The sequence below is a fragment of the Zootoca vivipara genome, chromosome 5 (assembly GCF_965207765.1).
Source record: "Zootoca vivipara chromosome 5, rZooViv2.hap1.1, whole genome shotgun sequence".
Classification (NCBI taxonomy): Eukaryota; Metazoa; Chordata; class Lepidosauria; order Squamata; family Lacertidae; genus Zootoca; species Zootoca vivipara.
The window spans coordinates 1,829,772-1,857,708 of record NC_142588.1 but is presented as its reverse complement, the minus strand read 5'-3'; the positions used below and the strand labels follow the sequence as shown (position 1 = coordinate 1,857,708).

The 27,937-nt window shown below is 43.0% G+C and overlaps 1 protein-coding gene across 4 annotated transcripts; it reads right to left on the bottom strand.

Annotated features, from left to right (window-relative positions):
• On the bottom strand, positions 1 to 27,937 carry UPK3A (uroplakin 3A). 4 transcript variants are annotated; one of them, XM_060275167.2, is made up of 6 exons: positions 27,630 to 27,919; positions 19,221 to 19,376; positions 18,600 to 18,879; positions 16,890 to 16,972; positions 15,890 to 16,022; positions 12,840 to 14,852 (listed from the first exon to the last, which is right to left on the bottom strand). In XM_060275167.2, the coding sequence occupies exons 1-6, from the start codon at positions 27,682 to 27,684 to the stop codon at positions 14,738 to 14,740; spliced, it is 822 nt and encodes a 273-aa protein (XP_060131150.1). In that variant the 5' UTR covers positions 27,685 to 27,919; the 3' UTR covers positions 12,840 to 14,737. The 4 variants fall into 4 exon arrangements, with proteins under 4 accessions (XP_088526083.1, XP_034994364.2, XP_060131150.1 ...); XM_060275165.2 differs by having other exon boundaries at positions 19,221 to 19,379; positions 27,630 to 27,916; XM_088669957.1 differs by lacking the exons at positions 12,840 to 14,852; positions 15,890 to 16,022; positions 16,890 to 16,972; positions 18,600 to 18,879; positions 19,221 to 19,376 and adding exons at positions 1 to 1,120; positions 2,533 to 2,612; positions 4,147 to 4,384; positions 6,446 to 6,601 and having other exon boundaries at positions 27,630 to 27,937.

Sequence of the window (27,937 nt, the reverse complement as noted above, 5' to 3'; positions counted from 1 at the left end):
TTAAAGGTTTAAGTAATTATCATTTATTATTATTAACCAGCATGCATTGTCGCATACAATTAGAAACTAAAAGACAAAGAAGACACAAAGATTAACAAATTACCATTTCTTCAATATGGACACAATGATTACAAAAGCCTTTTTGTGGGTGTCATTTTGTATTACGTGACATTGGAGCATTTAGGACTGTACAACATTTGATCATTTTTATTTTATAGTAACAGAGCACAGAAAGTAGACCAAGCCCGTCCAAAAGCGCACTTGTATAAATGTGAGAGACATGAAATAGGAAAGCTGCCTTTTTGGACCAAAGTTCATCAGCCTTTGGGCTTTGCAGATGTATTCTTTTTTAGGCAGGCAGGAATAATGAAGAACAAAGCATTAAAATGTGCATAGAAGTTGTAGAAGTTGCTCCAGTTAAAAGGTGGCACTTTAAGAGTTTTCCCTCCTCTTAATTCTCTGGAACTTCCATTCCCCACACTAAGGCCCATTGTGTAAATAATGTATATAAGCAGATGGTTTGGGGAAAAGAGCATTCGTCTTCTCTTCTCCTCCTTGATGATTATGAGCTGAATAAAGAGCATGAAATTCACTCTTGACTCCGAGTTATTTCAGCTATTATGATTCAGACTCATCTAAGCAGCATTTCATACATTATGCGGCAACAACAAAGGTTTGTCACCAATGAATGAACATACAGGGAACCACAATCTCATTTTCAGATATATACTTTAAAAACATACTGTGGGAAGAGGCCACATAAACAGCACAAATTCTGTAGTCATTGTAGGTTAAATTCTACCAAAAAAACCACCCACCCCAGAACATTTTTAAGATACTCTCGTTCTTCAGAATGCTTGTTCTTTGACTGAAAACTTGTCACTAAAGTACATTCTTTGATTCTCTGGAAAAATCCTGCAGTTGATTCATATCTGTCGTTGCCGCTGTTCCAGAAGAAAGGAAGTGCTGAGTTGCCTGAATCGCTATTTCTTATTAGAAAGAGCTACGGCCACAATTAAGGCAACCAAGAGGACAGCACCACCAACCGAGACCAGAATGGTGATTACTATCATTCCTCCAGCTCGCTCAAACATCACATCAGCAGTTTCATAGTTTGTCACTGGAATGCAAAAGGAAAACGGATTCAAGAATTAAAGCAGGGGTCAGCAAACTTTTTCAGCAGGGGGTCGCTCCACTGTCCCTCAGATCGTGGGTGGAGGGCAGACTATATTTTGAAAAAATAATAATGAACGAATTCCTACGCCCCACAACTAACGCAGAGATGCATTTTAAATAAAATGACACATTCTACTCATGTAAAAACAAGCTGATTCCCAGACCGTCTGCGGGCCGGATTAAGAAGGCGATTGGGCCTTAGTTTGCCTATCCATGAAGTAAAGCAATCAAGACAGATTTGCAAAAGGTCAAAGTCCATTTTATATCCCTACTAGGTAAAGGGACCCCTGACCATTAGGTCCAGTCGTGACCGACTCTGGGGTTGCGCGCTCATCTCGCGTTATTGGCCGAGGGAGCCGGTGTACAGCTTCCAGGTCATGTGGCCAGCATGACAAAGCCACTTCTGGCGAACCAGAGCAGCACATGGAAATGCTGTTTACCTTCCCGCTGTAGTGGTACCTATTTATCTACTTGCACTTTGACGTGCTTTCGAACTGCTAGGTTGGCAGGAGCTGGGACCGAGCAACGGGAGCTCACCCCGTTGTGGGGATTCGAACCGCTGACCTTCTGATCGGCAAGCCCTAGGCTCTGTGGTTTAATCCACAGCGCCAACTGCGTCCCTTATCCCTACTAAGGAAGTACTTTATACTTATGTCATAGCTGCCAAGTTTTCCCTTTTCTCGCGAGGAAGCCTATTAAGCATAAGGGAATTTCCCTTTAAAAAAGGGATAACTTGGCAGCTAGGACTTATGTATAACAACTAAAAATATTGCACTGAGGTATTCAGGAAGGACTTGTATAACACAAGTATGCACACAACATGTTCCTATTGAATCAGCAAGGTGACAGAGTGTCCATGTGGTCCCACATAACTGAACACTCCTTCCTACAGAAAGAACATTCCTTCCACATAGAGAACTAGAGGTCAGGAAGAGGAGTACCCACTTCTGCATATCAGAAAAAACTAACCACAGCAAAGTTGTTCCTGTGTTAGTTTTTTGGGGGGTGGGGTGGGGAAAACAAAGTGTATTGTGGCATAGACAAACGATTTTCATTCTGGCCTACATGTGCACCTAGTGTATGGAACCTAATGTCATAATAAAAGTGGTTAGACTTTAAGGTTCTGCTTGTTCACAACTCACAAGTGTATCTATTTTTATTTTCACACAGTGGGCGGCATCCGTACATCAATGGCCACATAGGTTACGCAGCAGTGGAAAACCCAGATTCAAAATCTTTCACATACCAAGTAGGTGAATATTTTCTGGTACCATATCTGTCCTAAACTGCATAGTTATCTTTTAACTGGGCGATGTGTTACATTCTAAGATTTATCTGTTCATTTCTGAAACTCACCATTTCTGGTCTGTATTGCTGTTGACCAATCTGTATGACCTCTTATTGTAGACTTGCCATCCAAGAAAAAGAAGTTCACCCTAGAAAATAGAGATTAAAAGGCCAGTGAAAATTCATATGCACTTTAAAATATCAAGTATGAAAATAGAACTTGAGACAATCTCACTGTAGTCTTTGCCCCATGTTTTAACATGTTAAATAGGAATGCTTGACCCACCATCCTGAATCCAGTCTTAGCTTCTATTATTAAAATTGGATATTTCCCTGGGGGGAATGTTGCCTTTTTAGAATACTGGTACTTTGTACTTTTGCTTTTATCTTGGAAAATAAATGCAGGTGGTGCACGAATAATGGCCATAATTAAAAGTGTGCAAACATAATCAACCAAAAATACTGTCCTGGTTCAACCTGTCTCTTCTACTATTTTTATTACTGAAAAACTTACTTTTTTTTATAAAACTATCTCAAGATCCATTGTAAATGTTATATTTTGTTCTGTTTTGTTGGTATGTAACAAAACGTTTTGCAATTGATTCTGTACATTTTGGATAATCAGAAAACCAATAAAAATTTAATACTGAAAGAAGAAGAATATAGTAATTTTCTTTTTTAAAAAATGCCCCCCAAAGGATACTGGAGGAAACAGGGCAATGTCACTCCTCTATATTCTATTGCCAGAGGCAGTGGCTTCAAGTTTGGGTCTGCTAAACCAACACTGATGCATTGCCAACCACATTCATACATAATAGAACAAAATTATCATTTGTATGATACTAGCTAAACCCAAAAGATCTATCATTAATAGGTAAGCAAAGGATGAGGAGTTTCTCCCACCCCACAAGCATTCTAATGGAACAAGAAAGCTTTTTACACCACTCCTGGAAACCCTGTTAGAAGGCAGCCTAATTTTATTTAAGTGGTAAACCTGTGTTGGACTACGCCACTCCAGATTGTACTAAAATTCTTCTCCCTATAAAAATATTTCTTCCATATGCAGTCATACCTTGGTTTAAGTACACTTCAGTTTGAGTACTTTAAGTTTAAGTACTCCGCGGACCCGTCTGGAACGGATTAATCCACTTTCCATTACTTTCAATGGGAAAGTTCGCTTCAGTTTATGAACGCTTCAGGTTAAGTACAGACTTCCAGAACCAATTGTGTACTTAAACCGAGGTACCACTGTATAAAAAAAACTAGATACCAGGGGAGCCTAGCTTTTGCCCCATCATCATGCTAATTCTCCATGTGTATATATGGAGGAGAATTCAGACATATGGACCCCCCTCTGTATTCTCAAATGGTACGGATCCCATTCACTGAGAACTAGTATATCGTGTGCCTATCCTGACAGCATTCCAAAGGCAAGGTCCCATGTGACAGGTTTTTCTCCTGTTGATTGTGAACAAAGCTTGATGTTTGCACTGCCCTATTTTCCATTTAAGAATGCTACAATCTCAGTTCCTCCCCTGCCCAGATGCAGCCCATCATACACCAGTAACCATCTGAAAAGTACAAATATTCAGCCTCTAAAATTAGTGCATGGTCTGTAAATAAAATATACATTATTTTTAAAAAGTCAGAGGTGCAAATATTTCAATCAGTGTCCATAGTTACCTATAAAATGTGGATGGCTTAAGGGCTTGATTGCAGAAGGGGCCTTTAGTTTGACGGCAAAACTCTGATCCCACCTGGTAGCCTATGAGTGTCATGAGCTCATATTGGCTGTCTTCTAAATCCAGAACCACAAGGTTCCTAGCTATTTCACAGGAGACACTCTTGAATTCACCGGCAAAATAAAGAGTGGCTTGAGGTGTTTTGCGGAGATTTTCAATCTGTTCAGTATCTGTCACACCTTCAAAAGATGAAGAACAGCCCATCATATGATAATCACAGCTATATTTCATCAGTACAGCACAAAGAGTCATTTCATGTAGAAACAGAAAACGTTACAGCTCTTCCGGGATGACACCTGTTCAGATGGCAGGTGAGGAATTGCATCTTTGATATGCGACCAAGAATAAACTTTCTATGCATGCATAAATAGTCTCCTTCTTGACATGCTAGTTTTCTCTATTTGAGGGGCCTCTCTCTTTCCTTTTTCAAAAATGGATCATCGAAAAATGAGATCCCTTCTCCTTGGAAGCCTGCATTGGTAGAAATGAGAAAGAATACTACATGCTATTTCCATTCCCTCCTCCTTATGTTCTGGCACCAGGATGGATCTGTTTGTTAGCAGGACCACACCAGAGGTGGCACGACACTGCTGACCTGCACCAGAGTGAGCATCTTTTGGTCCAGCACTCGCAGCAGATGAAAAAACAGGACCTTCCGGGATCCAAACAGAAGCTGGGATTGGCTTCTGTGATCTGGTATGTGCCGCTTAAAATGGGACACTTGAGGGACAGGCACTAGCAATCATGAGCTCCAAATTCTTGTCATCCAAAGTAGTGTCAGGTAAGACATTTCAAGGATTATAGAAAGCCAAGAAAGTAGAGAGGAGACTAGACCCATGATTCTGCTAAATTCTTTAGCTTAATGGGGGGGGAGAGATAATTGTGTGCACTTCTCTGTGTCCCTCTGTAAATTCTCTGTGTCCCTCTGTAAAAATTGAATCTGTAAATTCAAGCAAACAGAACAACATAGCCCAAGAGCTTAAGGGGACTAAAACATGATCCAGAACCTATTCATTTTCCTGAATATATGACCACCTTTCTTTATATTACAGGCCAACCGTCAAACCCAGTCGTATTTATTGTACTCCCCACCCTCCCACTTTGTACTGATATGCTGGTGCCTTTGGGTCAAATACTGTACATAAATAAGCCACAGAATAACATAACATCCTTGGGGAGCCCTATCCAGTAGCAAAGAGCCCATCATTCCCCCAGTTTCCATTGCTCAAGTATATGGCTTGGCTAAATGACAGGATCACGTTCTCATTTACAGTTTTAATATCGTGAGATCGACAGATAAGGAAGCATAACATATTTGGTATTTTATTTTCCTCGAGCACTCGCATTGCATTTCCAGATAAGGAAAAGAGAAAAAGATTACAGCACTCAGTCACTAATTCTCTACGTTATGAAGTAGTCCCTGAAAAATGCTCCAAGTATTCTGTTGGCCATTTCAAAGCAAGCGGGATTTCATTGGGACTGGAAAGTCCAGCTGAGACATACATGAATGGAAAAGGAATGAAGTATAACATGGAACAGAAATGCTGTAGTTTTTATCTTCAGTTCTTGATCAGCAAGTTTTGCTTGTCTGTGTGGTGCCACCAGACTGATGTACAAAGGATAAGGAAAACATCTCTCCCCACCCCTCCCCAGATCACATCTGCTGGCGACTCTTGTTATTTTAACCTTTCTCAGGCTGGACTGCAGTTTTAAAACCTGGTTTTGAAAATCGTATCCTGAGCACTTGGGATATAAATGGGTATGAATGTTAATGTTTTCCCCTAAGTTTCAGGCACTCGGCATTTAAATGCCCTTCAAGTGGGTTGCATGGGAGCTATGTGGAAATAAGTTTTTAAAATTCACACAGCCGCAGGTTCATCACTTCTGGAAGACAGCCAGAACAGACCATCCCCTCAGCTACTGACCTCTGCTCAATGTAGAATGCTGAGGTTTGTCCTCTGGAGAAACATGTGAGACTTTTAATAGAAGGGAAACAATTATTAGACCAAAGGGGGCTACCCTTTGGCCTACCAAATGTTGTTGAACCAGAATGCCCCCATCAGTCCTGCCTATTGGGGCTGATAGAAGTGGAGCCCAACAAGATCTAGAGAGCCACAGGTTCTCCACATCTGGATTAGAGTAACAAAATCTCTCAGACAGGATCCCGCTCATTCCTGCACGGCTGCATCAAATGTTACATGCGCACACACACACACACACACACACACAAAATCCCATACCTGGCAAAGTGGACGAGTCAGGAACTTGAGCTACAGCTATTCTCACTGTGGCTGGAGAAAACTTCGCGGCGGTAACACACTTTGGGACATTGACAAGAAAGTAGGTGCTCATGTAGGTTGTTAAAAGCATGCTGTTGTTAGGGAAGAAATCCATTGCTGAAAAGCAAAATGAAAAGTAACATCATGGTATTGTTCCACGGGATGGCTAATTTTTCACAAACTCTGTCGATTGAATAAAGTGCACTTTTCAAAGTGCCTTTGCTTGAATCCAAGCCCCAAACTTGCAGATAGCCATCACTAAGGGCAAAGACATAAACAGACATTTATTGCTATGTTCAGAGCAGGCTCCTACTTTTATACCAGCTCCATCCCCTCCCAGTCAGAAGGGGGCAAGAATTACTGTGAAACTTTCAGTGGTACTGCTTCTGAAAGTCCCAAGTTTGCAGCACTGACGCAGGCTGCTCCTATTCAGAAGCTTTTGTGCAAAAAAACTTGAGGGCAGCTGCTGCAGAATGCCACACCATGTGCCAAATTTTCTCCACACACCCCCAACAATATTCAATAGCTGGATGTGTTGTGCTGTTTCAAATCACAGGCGCAGGCCCAGTGAGATGCTGAAATGGGCTGGCTCATGCATGCAGGCCCATCACTTCATGAACACAGCCCTGAATAGTGACAGCCTTGTCTGAATGAACCATTCAGCTTATTTCAAATGCAGGGCTTTTTGGTAGAACCAGCTCAGTTTAGCTGCCATTCTCAAGTGATGAGAAACTGCACACACATGGTTCTAAGTAATAAAAGAAGACTAATTCCTTCAGTTGAGTTGCCTTCTCTAAGTGGTTTTAAATTTTTTCTCTATGAAAGAATTATGCTGCTGAAGACTAAACTGCCCCCTAATGGAAAAGAACTCATTTAATACTCAAAGATGGGACCCAGGTGGCACTGTGGGTTAAACCACTGAGCCTAGGGCTTGCTGATCAGAAGGTCAGCGGTTCGAATCCCTGTGACGGGGTGAGCTCCCGTTGCTCGGTCCCAGCTTCTGCCAACCTAGCAGTTCAAAAGCACGTCAAAATGCAAGTACTGTAGATAAATAGGAACCGCTACAGCGGGAAGGTAAAGGGCGTTTCCATGTGCTGCTCTGGTTCGCCAGAAGTGGCTTTGTCATGCTGGCCACATGACCCAGAAGCTGTACGCCGAATCCCTCGGCCAATAATGCGAGATGAGCGCGCAACCCCAGAGTTGGTCACGACTGGACCTAATGGTCAGGGGTCCCTTTACCTTTTAATACTCAAAGATAGCTAGAAGGATTATACCCTCCAAAAAGATTAGACAGATGATAGATAGATAGATAGATAGATAGATAGATAGATAGATAGATAGATAGATAGATAGACAGACAGATAGAAGCACAAATGGGGATGGAGTTTCAAAGAACTGGAGGCCTTCAGTATATATAGGTCAGGAGTAGGGAATGTTTTCCCGCCAGACAGAGGCCACATTCTCTTCCAGAGAGGCTTCTGGAGGCCACATGCTAATGGTAGGCAGGGCCAGGGGCAAAAGTGACCCCTGAATGTGAATGTTGCCATACTCCAAGGAGATCTTCCAGGCAGGCAAAAACACTGAAGTAGAGTTTGAGGGATGACGCCTTCTGAAAGAGGGGGTGGCTGAGGAGGGATACAAGCCAGGGAGAGCCCCAAGGGCCAGAGAGGCAGATCCGAGGTGCTGGCGTAAGGCAAGGAAACATCAAACTTTAGACTGCACGGGTGGAGGGCCAGTCAAAATGGCAGTAACCCAACTTTGGACACAGAGAAGAAGGAAGCAGAACTGCTTTTCACCCTATCAGTTTATCATAATAATCCATCTCTAGTCAAATGTTGTTTTTTTAATCTCAGCAAAAAAAACTCATTAGCTGCCCATCAGCATGTTTGCCCTTTACCCATCCAGGCACACCCACCCACTGCTTCCTTTCTGAAGAGATCATTACAGCAGCGTAACATGTTTTGCATTGCAAGAAAAATTGAAATACACGATGTTGTTAACATTGCAGCTTCTCTGATGTAGTTCTACAAACAGTAGCAGGGAACATAAAGCTTATTTGGTTTCTTCCCTAACAGCTTCATATGAAATGTATCTTATCTTGCTCTATTTATATCTCTGAATATATATCACAAACAAAATGATTTCTCCACTATTGCTTTAACATACAGGTGTCCTTTCTAGCTTTCTACTCATGTCATGAGGCTTTCTAGTCATTTGTCATTTCCCAGCGACAATCAGTTATAGCCTTGAAGATTTCAGTTCTTTCTCAGACATATACAAAGCAACTCCACTGAATTATTACTTGTGATTCTTTGTTTTCCAAAGTGCCGCTTGGAACTGTACATACTGTAAAAGTAAATTTCCTTATGACAAGGATTGATTTATTGTAAGATTGCCAAGAAAAAAATATTGAAGCAAAGTTATTATGCTTTTAACATCTGCATGAGAAGCAGAAATTCCGCTCTTTGGAGGCATCCAGTTGTAATAATGGGGGGAAAAGCTTAAGTATCTGAATTGTTTACTTGTCCCACAGCTTTTAAAGGTACAGGACTCTCCCAAGGGAAGAAAACAACAACAACTAGCAACCTTAATTTCTTGCAGTGGAAGAGAAATATCAGCAGAATCAGGTCATGATGAGAAAAATATTATGGATTAAATATTTTGCAAGCAAATTGTATGTGTAGAACATAAACTGTTATTTAATATGAACAGTTATTTGCCATAAAACATCATCAAAACATATGGAACTTCATCGATATGAATTTATGTACTGAGATGACAATGGGCTTTATGTCCTCCTGTCCATCCAGACCAAGCTCTACACTTCAACGCTTTGGCAACCTATTCCTGCTCAAGCAAGAAGGTGATACTTACTGATTTTTTCCAGGTCTTCCACTAGAACAGCCCATCCGGATCCCAAACTGCCAAGCAAGCACAAGAGCAAACTCAGCTTCATCTTGTACAGCTAGTACCCAAGACTTAACTAAGTGGGCAACTGAAAGGACAGTTGATCAAACTGCAAGTTTTCTGCTTTGGGCGGGGGGGGGGGGGGGCTGTGTGGATGGGCAGCCCATTCTTTTGCAAGCATGAAATGGGCCAGAAAAACGGGGGAAACCGGATAATCAGGTGCTGCACAAGCAAGACAGGGGAGCGAGGTGTGCTGCGCACTTATGCAACAACACAGCCCTTAACGTATTGGGAACTGCATGCTGACCTATAAAAGGACTTACAGGAATGTAAAAAAGTTTTTTTTAAAAAAATTATGAGAACTGGGCTGAAACAAGATCGTTTTCTTTCTATATTCCTAATGGAGTCCATTCTTTCAGAAGAATATCAGAAGCATACCTATGGTAATATTTAACATTTACATACAGCTTCAGAGATTTTTTAAAAAACTTGTTAGGCAGTGGAATTTGCTACCAAGGAGTGTGGTGGAGTCTCCTTCTTTGGAGGTCTTTAAGCAGAGGCTTGACAGGCATATGTCAAGAATGCTTTGATGGTGTTTCCTGCTTGGCAGAGGGTTCGACTGGATGGCCCTTGTGGTCTTTTCCAACTCTACAATTCTATGATTCTATGTTAGCATGTGAGAGGTTCCAAAGTCATCTGTCTGTGCCCGGAGTTAATGTTGTTAATGTGGGGTAGACTGTAGAAAATAAATAACATATGCATTATGTGACCAAGGTAACTTGAGAGACCACCATCCCCCTTACATCCCTGGTAGCTCATGGCCTTCAGCTGGAGAGTTTCTCCCTGAAGTCCTTAATGCTAAGATGTTGTGCTACAGCAACACAGAAGAGGGCTATGGCTGCCCGTTTGGGGGACATCATAATTTTGAGATACAACAGGCACCCACGATCTGTAGTTCATGGAAACAAGTGAAGACATTTTTGTTTCAACAAGCTTTTCCAGCTGGATGGAAAACTCACCTCCGTACTCATCTCTACCTTCGGAGTTCTTTTTCTATTGTTTTAAAACAGATCCTTCATTTTCTCTGTATTTCTAAACTATTTTAGTTATTTTTATTGTAAATCACTTTGAGACTTATGCAAAAAGCAATGAATAAACTAATAAAATTATTATCATTATATCCATTTTTTAAAGTTAACTTTCTACTGTAAATGTACCCTTCCATGCAAAAACAGCACATGTAGTCTTGGGGAATTGGATAGATCTGCAGGTGTGTATTTTTTCAGTTGTATGTGGGCTCGTTCTCACTTCCACTTGTCCTGTGCTTAGAAAGCATGGGGCTGAGCAGTTTTCTCCCTGCCCCGCTCCCAGGGGTGAAGTGGGGGGGAGCCAGGGGGGCCGTGATCCTGGGCACACAATATGGGGGGCGCAAACCAGCCCCCCCCGAAATCCCCATAGCGCCCTGCCTGGCTGGGGCAGTGAGGGTTGGGTGAGCTCAGAGGAGGTTCTTCACCCTCTATGCCCCACCTCGCCCAGCACACAAGTGTCTGCCTGTCAGCAGTGAGGGCTGGATGAGTGCAGAAGCTGAAGAGCACCCTCTGCACCCCACCCCTGACCTGGAAAACCAACTATTCTCAGGGGAAACCCACTGTTTAGCTCTAAATCAGAAGAAACTGCAAACCAACGAAAACCCAACAAGCCATTTGCTCTGAGTGAGTGCTAAAGAGCAATTTTTCTCCGGGGGGGGGGAGGGGGAGGAAGTGTGGCTAAGCCCATGACTCAATAATAGTGCTAATGGGTTCTTCCAAATACAGTGGTACTTCGGTTTATGAACACAATTGGTTCCGGAAGTCTGTTCATAAACTGAAGCGTTCATAAACTGAAGCGAACTTTCCCATTGAAAGTAATGGAAAGTGGATTAATCTGTTCCAGACGGGTCCGTGGAGTACTCAACCTGAAGCGTACTTAACCCAAAGCATGGGTGTAATTGGTTCCGGAAGTCTGTTCATAAACTGAAGCGTTCATAAACTGAAGTGAACTTTCCCATTGAAAGTAATGGAAAGTGAATTAATCCGTTCCAGATGGGTCCGCGGCATTCATAAACCAAAAATTCGTAAACCGAGGTTCCACTGTAGTAGCAACTCCTACCAAGAACAAAGCATGGATCTCATAAAAGCACTGCTCTTTGTTGCAGAGGGTTAGAACTTGTCCCTGTTTAGCCACAGCAGTAACTTGTCCATCTCTACTGGGCGCCTAAGAATGCCATGTGTCCTAGTATGACCTAGTTATTTATACCCCTCTCAGCTTCACAGCCTTCCCCAACCTGGAAATTGTTCGGGGAGCCTAGGATTCTGAGCCGGAAGCCATCTGTTTTAAATGTGCTTGAAATGTATGATGGGTACGCGGCTTTAGATTCTTTTGCTCTGGTTTCTGACAGCAGAAAAGTCCGTCTTGTCCAGTCCTATCCCTTCACCACTGTCCCTGCCTTTCATTCTGTTCTGTTTTCAAAGTTGATGACCTCTGCAAACAGGTTCAGCTACATGCTTTGATGACCTATAATCTTTAACTACATCAATATTTGAGTACAATGCCCATGTTCCAGAGCATTCTCATCTCAATGACACGAGGAGAATGCAAACTGGCTAGAGAAAGCTAGTTGTAATCAAATCAAGAGCAACGTGATTTACCACAGGGGTGGGGTTCCGTTTTGGCTCAGTGGGCCAGATCCTTATCTGTTCCCACCTTGTGGGCCAACGTTGACAAGTTTTTTTTGGGGGGGGGGGGAACAACCCACCTGCTAGTCAACTGACATGACATTATAACACCCTCCCACCCCCACCCCCATGTAAAATAAGGCCACAGCCATCTAGTAGGAGAAATCCAGGAGTTCAAGTCCATGGCCTGCTGTGTTAGTTTTCAGTTTTCAACATGCATTTGGAATGCAGTCCTCAACCTGCCATCCGTATAGCAAGGTCCTTTCCACAGCGCCCTGGGCAGGACCCATGATAATATCAAAATGACCACGAGGGGGTAAAGTTCTGAGAATGGCAAACACAGCTGAGAGGAGAGGATGCAGCCTGCAGAGCTTTTGACTTATTCAAATATATGAAAGGATGTCATATGGAGGAGGGAGAAAGATTGTTTTCTGCTGCTCCAGAGAAGCGGACACAGAGCAATGGATTCAAACTACAAGAAAGAAGATTCCACCTGAACATTAGGAAGAACTTCCTGACAGTAAGAGCTGTTCGGCAGTGGAATTTGCTGTCAAGGAGTGTGGTAGAGTCTCCTTCTTTGGAGGTCTTTAAGCGGAGGCTTGATAGGCATATGTCAAGAATGCTTTGATGGTGTTTCCTGCTTGGCAGGGGGTTGGACTGGATGGCCCTTGTGGTCTCTTCCAACTCTATGATTCTATGACTTCTTCAAGGCAAGTTGTGGGCAGGAAACACAGTGCATTCCTCTAGATCGTTTATTCTCAAAAAATTACACACATTTCTGTTCATTTAACTCCGAAGGGCAGCATACCACAAAGAAGCAAGTTACATTTCTTCTCATAATGAACAACATACATAGGATTGAATACCTCACAAGAGCTATAAGCCTGCACACCTGAAAGGAGGAACTGTAAAGCTTCTGCTTCCCATTTTAAACTGTTCACAGTTCCCCGTGATGTCTGACGGTTGTGGGTTGCTTAAACTCTGGTTAATGTGAACAAGCCCAAAGATCCCAGCATGTTTATTAAGCCACAGTTTACTGCAGTGGTGAACCATGTGAGTCTAAGTCTCACTTATAATGGGAAAGACAGTTTCTCAATACAGTACACCTGAACTAGGCTATTGGGCAAATATAAGTGCAAATGGCTTCATCTGCAGCCTGAAACAAGACACAAGGAAGAAAAGTGACTGGGGACTGGGCAAGTTACAACTAAGGAACACCGTCAAACTCAGTTCAAGCAGCGTTTTACCCATTCTTCAGCTCCTGGCTTCACAGCTTGTATACTCATGCTTCAGAACAGGCCTCCCCAAACTTCGGCCCTCCAGATGTTTTGGACTACAATTCCCATCTTCCCTGACCACTGGTCCTGTTAGCTAGGAATCATGGGAGTTGTAGGCCCAAACATCTGGAGGGCCACAGTTTAATCATGCAGTCAGCCAACTTTTTTTTGAAAAAAGCTTAAGCTTAAGGTATCTGGATTGAGATTTTTAGTTACATCATCACTTTACAAATCAAGTGATCAATAACCCTACACCAGCTGTTGCTAAGCTACAACTCCCACCATCCATTGGCTACGCTGCCTGGGACTGATGAGAGCTGGAATCCAAGTAGAGATGGAGGCCACAAACTCCCCATCCCTCAGCCAAGCCAACAAAAAAAACGTTTTGGGGGTGCCCTTCATTAGGTGTGATGTAGATTAGACTGACAACAGGGCCAGCAAAAATCATAAACAGCAACTCTTGCTGCGTGAAAACTGCAGATTGTGTTATTAGAGGAGCATCGCATTAGAACAAGGTCAGCCATGGCTCCTCCAACGCCCTATTGTTCCAAGTGCAGGGCGATTTTCAGGAATGTCATGATGTATGTTAAACAAATGAGCATTCTGGAATGTGGTTTCCCATGCAATTCTATGTATAAATGTTGCTCAGTTTCACCCAAAGACAGAGCTTAAGCAGCCACAACAATTTTCAGATTTGTAACCAGTTTCCTCTGCCATTGCCCTCCCCGCCCCTGGCCATGTTGACTCCAATTACTCAATATTCTCTTCTTTTAAATTGGAACTTAAATACAGCATCAATTAAGATACCTTTAGAAGTTTACATTTGTACTCTACTACAATCAATTTTCACAAATCAAATGATTGCTTTATAAAAACCACACATGCTAAATGACCCAGGCTATATCACTTAAATCAGGGTAGCCAATTTGGTGTCTTCCATATATTTAGAACTACAACTCCCATAATCCCTGGCCACTGGCCATGTTGGCTGGGCTGATAGGAGTTGTAGTTAGAAATACTGGAAAACATCATATGAGCTACCCACAACTTCAGTAACAGGGCTTATAGCCCATTGCTCAAAGTTAAGAAGTCATTCAAGCAATTAATGTTAGAATATTATTATGGACTATCCACCCACTTTTTAAACTGAAAAAAGCCATATATTTAAGTTCATTGCTGCTTGAGAGTTGGAGATAAGTTCATGAATATTCCTGTTCTACGCATGGGACTAGTCACATGGGGTCAGTTTTTTAAAGATGTGCATTTTTGTAACCAGACTTCGTATCCAAGCATCTGGGAGCATTGAAAGGGCATCCACAGCTGGTTTGCCACCTTTTCTGACTTGAAGACTATATTTAGTGGGTGGAAGAAGCTTCTAATTCTGACTCAGAAGTTTCTAGCACTCTTGGAGCAGTCTGTTGGGTTGTTTGGGATTCGTATCTCATCTCAGTGGGAGTCTCTTCTGATGCCCTGGGAAAGAAAGAGAGAAGGGAGGAGGGGTTCACATCATGCAACCCCTTGATCACTAGCTCACTTACATTTTAAACCAACTTCACTGAAAAGCCTAATGTGAAGCAAGACGAACACTACAGTCATTTAATGCATGTGCAAACCAGCCCTATTTACCCCAGCTGATTAGGACAAGTTCGTGGTAGCTCAAGCAGACACTTAAGCCACCTCAATCACTTTCCAGAGCTGCTCTCTTAATGGTGCTATAAGGCTACATCTAGGGCAGTCTTTTTCTGCAGCAAAAGCTCTCAGGCCCACCTTATAGGTTTCCTTCCCATGTGCATGAAGCTCTGAAGGGGTTCTATTGGGGGATGTTGGTTAGATCTGAACCTTAATAACAGGGCCGGCTCTAGGTAGAGTCCCGGTAGCGCGGTGTGCTAGGGCGCCAGGCCGGTAGGCGGGGCGCTGCGTGGCAAAGCCGCGCGGAAACCATGCTGCGCCCTCCAAGGGCGGGGGCGCTGGAGTGATTTCCTCCCCTCAGTGCCAGGGCGCCCGACCTGCTCGGGACTGCCCTGCTTAATAATGGGTAGAGACTGTAAGGGGGAGAAAGTACAGAGAACCGCCCCCTTGCATCAGAAGTAGCTCCTCCCCAAGCAGCGATGGAAGCGAGGGCTCTGAGGAGGCTAGTGAGGAAGTGGAGAGAGAGGGCCAGGGCTCCAGCAGCATGGGAGAGCCCCGGCAACACAGGAGGGAGGAAAGAGAGGGGGAGAAGGGAGAAAATGAAAGCATGGACCCTTTCCTCCGGTTCCGGAATTACGCAGGAGAAAGAAAGGGAGGAGATTCACTGTCCCGAGACTCCTATGTTGGAGAAGATCATGTGGGGGGGGGCAGTGCCGGATTCTGCATCGGAATGAGCAGACATGTTTCACACACCTGTCTCACTGTAAATAGACTGCACTAATAAAAACTGTTTAAAGACAAGCATGCGGAACGTCGTTACTCTAGAATAGTCGCAAGAACCCCTGACAGAGACAAAGCAGAGCACAAAAGAAACTCACGTTACAGCCAGAAGAGCAGCAGCAAGAAATCCAGCCACTAGGGTGAACATCAGCACACTCAGGATGGAAGTTATGACTATCATTCCACCACTTCTGCGACCTGGCCAGGTATCAATGGTAGAGGACCATTTCACTAGGAGAGGAAGTGGAGTGTTGTCAGCCTTCTGCACAACCTAGCTCTTTAGATGGGACAATGAAGTAGGGTTGCCATATTTCAAACAGTGAGAATCTGGACAGAAGTTGTTGATTTTCCCGGACATATAGCCAATTTCTGCCTGGATGCTGCTTCGGACTGCAGTATTGCAGGTATGTCCACGGAATTCCAGACGTATGGCAACCCTACAATGAAAGAGCACTTGGCAACCGGTAGTTTGTTGCTTTTAACAGGAGGATTCGGTATAACAACACCGGACAGTCAAACAAAAAATGAAACACACTGTTGCCACTCCAATCTCTGAGCAGTGCCAGATTCCAGGGGTTGCAAGTGCTCACCCAGGGTTCGTGTTTCCGTTTGGAATGAGGGACAGAAGAGACTGTGGAGTCTTTATGATGTATGGTTTATTTACACATGTGTACAACCTGAACCTACGATTGAGGGGTTCACAGCATCACCACCCCAAAAGGGTCTTGTTTCTTCCTTAGCTACAGCCTTGGATTCAAACAGAAATCAAGCATTGCTCTCAAGTATTGTTCCGACTCTCTCTCTAGCTTGCTGCTTTACTTCTAGATCACATTACTGCCAAACTCTGCTCTCAACTCTGGCTTTTGTCCTTCTCACTTTCTGTGAGTTCCATTAGCCATCTCTCACAGAGCCCCTTCCTTTGTTCCCCTGAATGGCTCATCACCCAGGCTATCACCTCAGCAGGAAGCTGGCCTGCCTTTCCCAAGAGTTAGAAGCCTTGGTTAAATTTGAATACTTGCTTGATCCAGGGATTAGAGGGGGCTCAGCATACAGTTTATTCCCCCCCAAAAAACCCAGCCCCCTCATAATAATACTTACACTTTCTGGTTTTGATTGGTTGAGACCAGAGAGTTTGGTCTTTCATGACACCTGCTGTACTGTCTACAAGGACGTATTTAAACCTGGTAGCGAGAATGCGGAAAAGGCTTTACTGTTCCGATAACAGAAGACAACATCTTAACGCACCAAAACCCTGGCCTCTTACCTGCAGAATCCTCAGCGTAGGCTACAGTTCAGGCATAAGCAATAACCTATTAAAGCACTTGGCGAGCTGCTAGACTTGTTATTAAGGCCTGGCTTGAGAATCTGGATCTCTGCTTGAAAGAAATCTTATGATGGTTCCTCCCAGGCTTTCTTGCCTTCCCCACCCCCTGCCACCTTTGTCCAGAAAACACATCTGAGTCCTTGCTGACAAAGGGAGGTTGCAGGGATAAAGCAGCAAGTGCCTAGGCATCCTTCTTCCTGTCTTCTGCTTTATATTAATGCCCATCCATGACTGCTTTGCAGCTGTTTATGGCAGAGACCCAAATTCCGACACTTTGGTTTCTGCTGAATATTTAATCTAGGGATTAGTATTTCAAGCATGTGGACAGTGGAAGAGCAAACTCTCCTGATCCTGCTTCCTGAATGTAACTCCCTTTTTTTAAAAAAAGGCCTCTAAAAGCAGAGTGTTTCTGCTGGGTGCTGTAGCCCTCCCTGCATTTTGCAAGGAGTATTCTGAATGAAGCAAATTAAATACGACATAATAGGCATCTGAAACCTGGTGGGATGAGTCTCATGATTGGAATGTAGAAATAGAGGGATACAATCTATTTCAGAGAAATAGACAAAACAGGAAAGGAGGAGGAGGAGGAGCGGTATACGTCAGGGATGTGTATACCTGTGAAGAGATCCAGGATTTAAAACTCCAAAGCCAAATTGAAAGTATCTGGGGCAAAATGAAGGGAGAGAAAAATAACTGTGATCTCATTGTGGGTGGGAGTTTACTATAGATCCCCAAGCCAAACTGAGGACACAGATGATGCATTCCTGGAACAGATGACCAGGCATTCAAAAGGAAGTGAGATAGTAGTAATGAGGCTCCAGAGTCATTGGGAAGAGACTTGCCGCAGTCACAACTAAATGCAGGTCAGCTGGCTTATTTTAAATTTGTATGCTGTTTTGAGTATTTAAAAGCAGCTTGTACAAACAAAGCAGCAGCAGGAACAATACTGCTGACTTGGGAGCAAAAGAGGTTTGCAAAGGAGAGGGGGGGCCTTTTCTGTGGTGATGCCCCAGCTTTGGAATTCCCTCCCCAGGGAGGCACTGATGTTTCTCAATCTTTTCAGCATTAGGCCAAGACATTGGTTTTTATGACCTCTGTTTTGCTTAATAGTCTCGTAGTTCATTACTTTATTTATACTGCTGCACTTAATAGATTATATTGAATTTTTACTGCGCTGGAATCTCTTGAGTGAAGGGTGATTTAGAATACTTTAAAAACAACCAAATTAAAAGACGCAGAAGCGAGACAGTATGAATAAAAGCCACCAAAAGCCTTAGCAAATCCTACCATCTCAGCCTCCCCCTCCTACCATCAACCATCCAATTTCACTTTGTGGGAATATCTGGAGAAGGACTTGGGTGCTGATCTTAATTCCAGGAAGACTTATCATTATGCCACCATTCAATTGGATAGGGGGTATTCTGTCCCTTTCAGATTACCCTCAGCACTTATGTTTTAAAAACTTTCTTGGGAGAAATGCATACCTGTAGGCTGTGTCTTGGGAGAGAGGTGGATTACAAGCATCTAGAAAATTTGGGTCATACAAACAAGTGGCATCGTCACCAACTCTGACCAGATACTGAGCCATGATAGCAGGTGCTTTGGTAGCGTCCACAGCATCAGACAGCTTGGGAAGCGACGCGCAGTTGGGAACATTAAACACCGCAGCTTTGTAAGGCCCACTTTGTCCTCCACTGGTTTGATGGAAAGTAGCGTCGAGAGGTTTACTACTATTGTCCATAACAAAGGAACCTGAAGTACTTGCTGCAGCAGAAATGGACACATGCAAAAAGTTTACATGACAGTTTGTACATGGCACTCACCAGCACTCTCAGCTTATTTATTTAAGTAACTGTTATGCAGTGTTTTTTCTTGTGCCGCTGCAGGAGAATGACCAGCGGCCATTTGCCAAAATGACTGTCTGACTCTAGCCATTCCCCGCTCCCCATTCCAAACTTTGCCATCCAAGTGGAAATTGCTATCTGTAACTGCTTCTGTACAGGAGCCTGTGACAGGGACCGGTTTACTCCAGTTCCAAACAATATAATATCTGCTTTTGCCCCCCCCCCTTTGAACAAGGACAGACACAATAAGCACCCACTTACCAGAGTCCATCATGACATACAGGTATACTTCATAGGATGCTCCTTTCAACATCGAGCCATCAAACACACAGAAGGGCTTCTCTAAAGCAACTGTTGTGAGGGTGGGATTGTTTGTGGCAAATTTGGGGTTTGCAATGTGTGGTCCGAGTGTCTGGCCTTCTAGAGTAAGAAGAAAAATTACTTGCTATTAACTTTGGAGCAGTCAATCAAAATTCACCCAATCTCCCAGGTTCAAGCAAGAAGCTGTTGTACTCTTTGAACTTAGGGAGAGGGGTATAGATACAGTCTCGTAATGTTGGCATGTGTCTGTCTTGAAACTTTCTGTTCTGTTCTTTAGCCCAAACATGAATCTCACTTCTACTTAAAAACCCTATATTTTTATGGTGGCAGTGCTGCTATGGCAACCCACATCAGAACAAAATTAAAAAATTCCTTCAGTAGCACCTTAAAGACCAAGTATGAGCTTTCGTGTGCATGCACACTTCTTGGTCTTTAAGGTGCTACTGAAGGAATTTTAAAATTTTGTTTCGACTCAGAACAACACGGCTACCTACCCACATCAGAACAGACGGTGACTTAGCAGTGGGTCCTCCTGACCCACCAGTTGAAGACCCATTCACATAGCCTGATGCTATCAAGACTAAGGGAATGACACCCATGAGGATGCATTTTACCACAGCCTGAGTAGCACAGGGGTTGAGTTAGAAGCAAGGAGATTCTCCACTCAGGTCTTACCTCTAGACCAGGCATCCCCAAACTGCGGCCCTCCAGATGTTTTGGCCTACAACTCCCATGATCCCTAGCTAATAGGACCAGTGGTCAGGGAAGATGGGAATTGTAGTCCAAAACATCTGGAGGGCCGAAGTTTGGGGATGCCTATGTGGGTAAATGCCAGGATCTGTCCAGGTCTTCTTAGGCCCCTATGCCTGGGCAGGACGTCTGGAACACCTTCAGCATACACCCGGGAATCATGGACTCATAACTGGGCTTTATGAGCACCAAATCAGCAGTGAACAGCAGAAGCATTTGTAGAGGTTTCAAAACATTCCTCATTTATTTCTATTAACTACTGCATATTTACAGATCTGGCTTTGTGAGTGTTACAGCCTCTCACTTAGCCATCTTGTCTACAGAAGATATTAAGCTGCACACAGCACACGGCAGAGAGCAGAGTCAGGAATGAAAAACAACAAAGTAACAATTCCTAACTGTTCCCTCCCAACAGCAGGTATCACCAGATTTTCAGAATGGGAGGGGTGAAAATGCTCACAACCTCCCCCTTTTCATTCTGACCATTATGAAAATCTAGCACAAAAGCAATTTCTTTACATATATACCAAGTTGTTCCTTATTAACAGCTTTAGTCAAAGCATCAGCAGGTATTTCTTTCCCTGGCATATATGAGACTTTTACAACTCCCTTCTGAATGCATTCTCTGGCACGGTGCAATTTGATTAGCAAATGTTTTGTTCTTTGCTTGCACCCTTCTGAATGGATTAGTTCTATGCAGGCTTTGTTGTCCTGATAAACTTGAATTGGACAACAAATTTTAACTCTCATATCCTCACATAGTTGCAATAACCACTCTACATTCATGAGGGAAAAATTTAAAGCGTTGAGTTCTGCTTCACATGAACTCATGCTTATTGTTGCCTGTTTCTTACAAGACCAATCAAATAGGCACTGATTGTACAAATAACACACACCTGAGGTGCTCTTGCCATCAGTTGTATCACTACCAAAACTGGCATCGGCATAGATCTCAAGACCTCCAGATTTTTGGCTAGTAAGCTTCAACCTGTAATGCATAGTGCCTTTTAAATACCTAACTATGCGTTTCAGCGCCTTCCAGTCTTGCACTGTAGGTTTATTTACATATCTGCTGAGCAAATTTACGCTAACAGCAATGTCTGGTCTTGTGCACCTTGCTATAAAACTAAGTTTACCCAACACACTTCTGAACAATGTAGTGTCAGGAAAAACATTAGCATTAGTATCATGTTGGTACCCTGTGACCATGGGGGTGTCTACAGAATTGGCATCTGTCAGATTTAATTTTTCAATCACATCATTGATCTTACGTGATTGATGCAGCAAAACATCACCTTGCTTATTTCTCTCTACTTCCAGTGAGAGATAATTGCTGACTTCCCCTAGGTCTTTCATATCAAAATGCTTTTGCAGTTTTGCAAGAGTGGTTTTGTAAATATTTGCATCCTTCCAGAAAAACAAAATATCATCCACAAAACAAATGCAGTACAATTTGTGCTGGTTAGATTCTTTAACAAAAACACAAGAATCAGCCTTTCCTTGCTTGAAACCTAAGGAAAACAGCACTTCTGTCAGCTTAGTGTGCCAGCATCGAGCACTTTGTTTTAGACCATACAGGGATTTTTTTAATTTACACACCATTCCCTTTTTTATCTGCACTCCGTCTGGCGGTGACATGTAAATACTCTCATTGAGAATTCCGTACAAAAACGCAGTATTAACGTCGTGATGAGATATGGTCATGCCCTCTTCTGCAGCAATTTTCATCAACAGCCTAACTGTCTCAAATTTGACTGTCGGTGAATATGTCTCATGATAGTCCTGATCAGGAACTTGAGAAAAACCACGTGCAACTAATCTGGCTTTATATCTGACCACTTTACCAGTCTGATCAGTCTTGGTTTTGTAAATCCACCTGCTGTCTACAAGTTTCATGCCTGGTTCTGCTGGAACCAATTCCCACATGTCATTTTGCTTTAGGGAATTCAATTCAGCTCTCATGGCATTAAGCCAAGGTTCGGCATCTTTTTCAGGTAAATTTTGAACCTCTTTGTAGTTAGTTGGTTCAAACACTGAGTTTGGGTTCCTAGTGGTAGCCATATCTGAAATAGCAGCTTTAGCAAATTCTTTAGAAAATCGTTTAGGTGCTTGTCCCTTGGTAGTTCTCTCAGATCTACGCAATACTCTGGGATCCTCTGGGTCTGGTTCCTTCTCCTTGGGAGAATGGTGACTTGTATCTGGCAAAGATTCTACCTCTAGATCAGTGTGAGACCCATCTGATTTCTTAAAAGAGGTCTTTTCATTCTGATCATCTGTATCAGTGTCAGAATCTGTGCTACCATCAGCATCAATTACAGGTTTTGCCTCTTTGTTAATTGGTTTAACCACCTCATCATCTGAAATGGGATGACATTGAAAAATGCCAACTTTGTCCCATTTTGGATTACAATCCATGCTTCTGGTCAGCCTAATTGTGTTTGTGTCTGTCATCAGCACACGATAGGAACCTTTTTCATAACCTAGAAAAATGCCATGTTGACCAGATTTGCTCAGTTTGTCACCTTGCAGAGTGTGCACCCAAACTTCAGAACCGAAAATTTTTAAATGTTTTACAAACGGTTTCCTTTTGAACAGCATTTCGTATGGGGTGCAATCAATGGTTGATTGATATCTGCGGTTGTAAATATAGGTGAAACACGATAGAGCTTCAGCCCAAAAAGGGTTGGGTAGGCCTGAATCATGCAACAGAGTTTTAATTCCTTGTTGCAAGGTCTGGTTTACTCTTTCACATAAACCATTCTGCCATGGAGATCTGGGCGTAGCAGTCATGTGCTCTATGCCCTGTTCAGCAGTAAAGTTTTCAAACTGTTCTGAACAAAATTCTCCACCCCTGTCAGTGAAAAGACAACGTACATGCTCATCGTGAACATTCCTGAGCCATGCACAAAATTTTTGAAACTTGGAGAAGGCTTCAGACTTCTTTTGTAACATATAGACCCAAACATATCTAGAATAGGCATCTATCAGAACCAAAAAATAACATGAGTTTCCTCTAGAGAGCGCTAGAGGTCCAACCAAGTCTGCATGCACAATCTCATAAGGTTTCTTAACCTCCCTCCCAGATTTTGTACCTTTGGGAGCTTGCTTAATTTTGTTCTCTGCACATGAGACACATTTCATATGATAAGGACACTTTTGAACTTTCATGCCCTCAACCATATTTTGCATTTTACCTACTGCCTGGAAATGCAAATGACCAAACAAACGATGATAATCATGAATACAATGGTTATGCAATTTCTCATTCTTATCTACTGATATATTACAGCACGCCTTTTCAGTTTCTTTAGTTGCTCCAGCAGCTGTACCTGTAACAAAAGGCAATACATATAAACCATCAACACACTTAGCATAAAGAATGAGTTTGTTGTCTCGAAGAATTTCACACCGAGAGTTTGCAAACACCACTTTAAATCCTTGAGCGTCTAGCTGAGAAACACTCAAGAGATTATCCTGCAAATGAGGAGCATACATAACATTTTTAACTGTTGCATTAAGGCTCTGCAAAGAAACCGTTCCCTGAGCCAAACTTTTAATAGTCGTTCCATCCGCTTGATGAATTGCTCCTCCCTGTTTCTCAAGATGAAGAAAGAGATTTTTATCATTGGCCACGTGCCTTGTGGCTCCTGAGTCGACAACAAAAACAGAACGTGTGAGTTGATTAGAACTGCGTGAGATCAAAGCCTTTGATGCAGCTGGCCCTTGGGGTTTTCGGCCTCCTCCCCCTTTGCCTTTGAAGTTGCCCTTCTTCTTTGAAGAGTTTTTACACTGATTTTTAAAATGGCCGACCTCTCCGCAAGAAAAACAGCGGCGCATTTTAAGAGCTTTTGCAACACTTTCACTTTCCCCTGTTGAAGGCTTGTAAGCATTTCCAACAGCCTTGTCCTTGCTTTCTCTAGCAGTCTGTCTGCGATCCCACTCATTCAAGAGCACGCTAGACACATAATCTTCTGTTAGACGGTCATTGGGCAAAGACGACAATTGAGCAGCTACAGCATCATAAGATTCATCCAAACTGTTTATGATAAGCATTGCAAAAACAGCTTCTGAAATATTTAAGTCTCGCTGGACAAGATCCTGTCTGAGACGTTTTAATTGGGCTAGATGGCTGGGCAAATCACCATCTTTCTGTAATTCCAGCCTACACAGCTTTTTAAAGAAAAGCACACTGGATCCTGCATTTTGTCTTAGATGCATATCTCGAAGTTTATTCCAAACAGCCCGTGCAGTCTGCTGGTTCTCCAAATTGACCAACAACTGGTCCTGGACACTCAGAATAATTGTCCCCCTGGCTCTCATGTCTGCCTCATGCCACGCTGGCCATCCATCATCATCCTCATTGGGGGGGTCATCTTCTATAGTATGGTAAAGCTTTTCCCTTTGTAAAAGTGCTTTCATTTTGACCTGCCATGTAGGATAGGTCTCTGGTGTAAGGAGAGGAAAAGATAGAGACATCTGGCCAGAATGTGCAGAAGCCATGCCTGTGTTTAGTTAACAGCAAGACACTTCCCTTCATGCACCCCAAATACTCTTGACTCTCTCAGCAACTTCTCTCCCCACTCAGCACAATTAACAGGCAAACTGGAAAAGCGTCTCTGCTGTCTTCCTGGCAGCCAGCAACATACCTTTCTGTAAATCAAACAGCAGCTTGAAAAACAGCTTCAGCTCACAGCTCAACTCCGATGTGCAGCATCAGATGGAAATGGATCAGAAACATCCAATTATCCAACCATCAATAGCCATCTGCAACCACCAGTCTGCTACCAGCAACCATCCGCCTGCTACCATATGTGGGTAAATGCCAGGATCTGTCCAGGTCTTCTTAGGCCCCTATGCCTGGGCAGGACGTCTGGAACACCTTCAGCATACACCCGGGAATCATGGACTCATAACTGGGCTTTATGAGCACCAAATCAGCAGTGAACAGCAGAAGCATTTGTAGAGGTTTCAAAACATTCCTCATTTATTTCTATTAACTACTGCATATTTACAGATCTGGCTTTGTGAGTGTTACAGCCTCTCACTTAGCCATCTTGTCTACAGAAGATATTAAGCTGCACACAGCACACGGCAGAGAGCAGAGTCAGGAATGAAAAACAACAAAGTAACAATTCCTAACTGTTCCCTCCCAACAGCAGGTATCACCAGATTTTCAGAATGGGAGGGGTGAAAATGCTCACAGCCTGCTCTAGAGGAACTTCTCTGTTTCTACCTGTTGCCTAACAAAGGAGGGGGCCTTGCTGGTGCCCCATTTGTGGAATGCTCTCCCACGAGACGCACACCTGCGCATTCACTATGGTCTTTTAAGGAACCAGGTGAAGACCTTTATTTTTTCACAGGCTGTTTCAATTACAATGGATGTGGTCATTTGCTTTCTTTCTTAGACTAGCTGGTTTTATGCCCTTTAAAAATTATGTTTTGCTGGTTTACTCTGCTTTGCTAGGTTTGTTTTTTCCTTATAATTGGATTTATTGTTTTTATTGTTTTAAACTGATCGGATTCAGGGATTTGTTTGGGGCTTAAATGTGCTTGCAAACCAGCGTGTGAGCAGTATAGACTTTAACAAACGCTGTATGACTAGTCTATATATTTGACAAAATATAGCACAGCCTTAAGTTAGTCTGTCACTGTCCCATTTATGTATAAGGATTACAAAACATATGTGAAGTGATTTGAATATTCACAAGCACTATCATCTGCATTAAGTGTCTTTCTGCCCTTAACACAGAGAAGAGAGTGGTTTTCCTTTCCATTTCCACAAACAGCAAGCTAACTACCATAGCTGTCAACTTTCGGATTTGAAAATAAGGGCTCAGCAGCCTCACCTGTCCCGGGGACAGTCTACGGTATATCTAACAATCCAGGATAGCAGCGGGAAACGGTGCTGGAATAAGGGAATTTCCAGCAAAAAAAAAGAGGGAAGGTTGACAACTGTGGCTTGGAATAAGGGAGTTTCCCGCAAAAAAAGGGAGGGTTGGCAGCTATGCTAACTACATCCTAAGTTACAGTGACATTACAACTGCAGCACACAATGTCCGTAGTTCATATGTTCCTGTTCCTTTAACAGTTATTACATCTATCGTTGGTCATCTTTAGCACTTCCAAATCCTTACAGCAGCTGCCACCAGTAAATATCCAATCCTATGCAAATTTACTGAGAAACAGCTCCCCTCCCCCCAAAAAAACCCAATCCAGGAACCAGATAAGAAGATAGCTGCTATATGTTAGTAGTGTAGAACATCGACAGAGTCTGCTCATACTAAAGATTTTGCCAATAAAAATCACAGGCACACAAGCCCTATCTATGTTTTACTTGCAGAGGCAGGCTTTAGATTTGTAGGATCTACTTTGATTTTATTAGAATCCCAAGGTCCACCAACCCATGTCAAGTCTTCCCTTTTCTTGCGAGGAAGCCTATTCAGCATAAGAGAATTTCCTTTGACAGAGAACTTGACAACCAGGTGAGCATAACAAACAGATTGAGCCTAGGGATTTGCAATTGGTCCCATGACCAAGCTAACAAGCCATTTCACACAAAAATCTGTGCCTCGTTTTCCACTCTCCTTCAAATATTTTCCCCCAGCAACCTATTTGGGAGGGAGCAGGGGAGAAAGCTCTTTAGTTGTTGTTTCCAACAGATGTTTGAGAGTTAGGTCTCCAGGTGATTTTCAGGATATTGGCAAAGGTTTCTACCTTAACAGAGAAAATAATGCCTTTCTCTCCTTTGCACTCTTGATGCTAAACTGAAGAGCATGCTAATAATTGTTGTGGTACTTAGTTGTACAAACATTCAAGGCCAGAATTAACACAATTGTGTTATGCTGTTCAAAGCCACAGGCAAATATCATTAGTGATGCAAGACTTGAATTGTCAAGAGCACACAGCTATGAAAAATGACACTTTTAACATCTATGTGTTAATTAATAAACCATGTGGAAGGAAGAGTAATGAAAATTAAACAGATATTGGCTTACCCCAAGTATATTGTATCTACTTTAGTATCTTTTGATTTTACCAAGACTACTGTATTATAAAATACTGTCATTGGATATGTAATAATTGCACTCACCTATTGAAGGAAGTAACAGAGTGAGAAAAGGAGGAGAACAAACTGGGGGGCTCTACAAGATGCTGCACAAGAAGTACAGCAGCACAAAACACATACAGTGCGGCAGAGAGATTAACACTGACCATGTTGCCCTATTATGGCCCCCCTTTAAGGTGCTTGACGCTCTGGGACCTTGTAGTGAGGAGCAATCGAGGCACTCGGGTTACTTTTTGAAACAAAGGGGAAATTGTCCGTTCCAGATGTGCACACTTGAAAGCAAGTTCCATTGAACTTGATGGGCTTGCAGCTTCCAATGCAATATATACTTAAGATTACATTAGAGTGCCGTGTCTGAAAAGTATTTCCTAAAAAAGAAGAAGGAAGAGTCTTCTGCTTTGAATCCCAGAAAAAAGAAACTTTCTCCTGCAGGGAAGAGTTTCCATGAAGAACCTATCAGCCCAGTTGTGTAGCACAAATAGTATTAGGGAACAGGTTAAAAGCAAGCACCACTCCTGATACCAGTGACTTACCTATGCAGAGCTGCCACAAACAGCAAAAAATCAGCTGCAACCAGAAAGCCCACATAATCAGACAGTAGAAGAGGAAGCCCCTGCTACCTACGGCCCCAACTCACAAATGCCAGCTCCACAGCTCGCACTAACTACCGGTATATCAATGGTTCTACACCTTCTACTAATTGCTTTGTTCCACCAATCAGCGGCTCACATTCTGCTCCCTTTCAAGCTCTCTTGCAGGCACCCTTTCTCATCCTTGCCCCAAACAGACATTATCATCTGCATCTAATCTGGGGGGTGGGGGTGAGGGGGAGCTGTGCCTG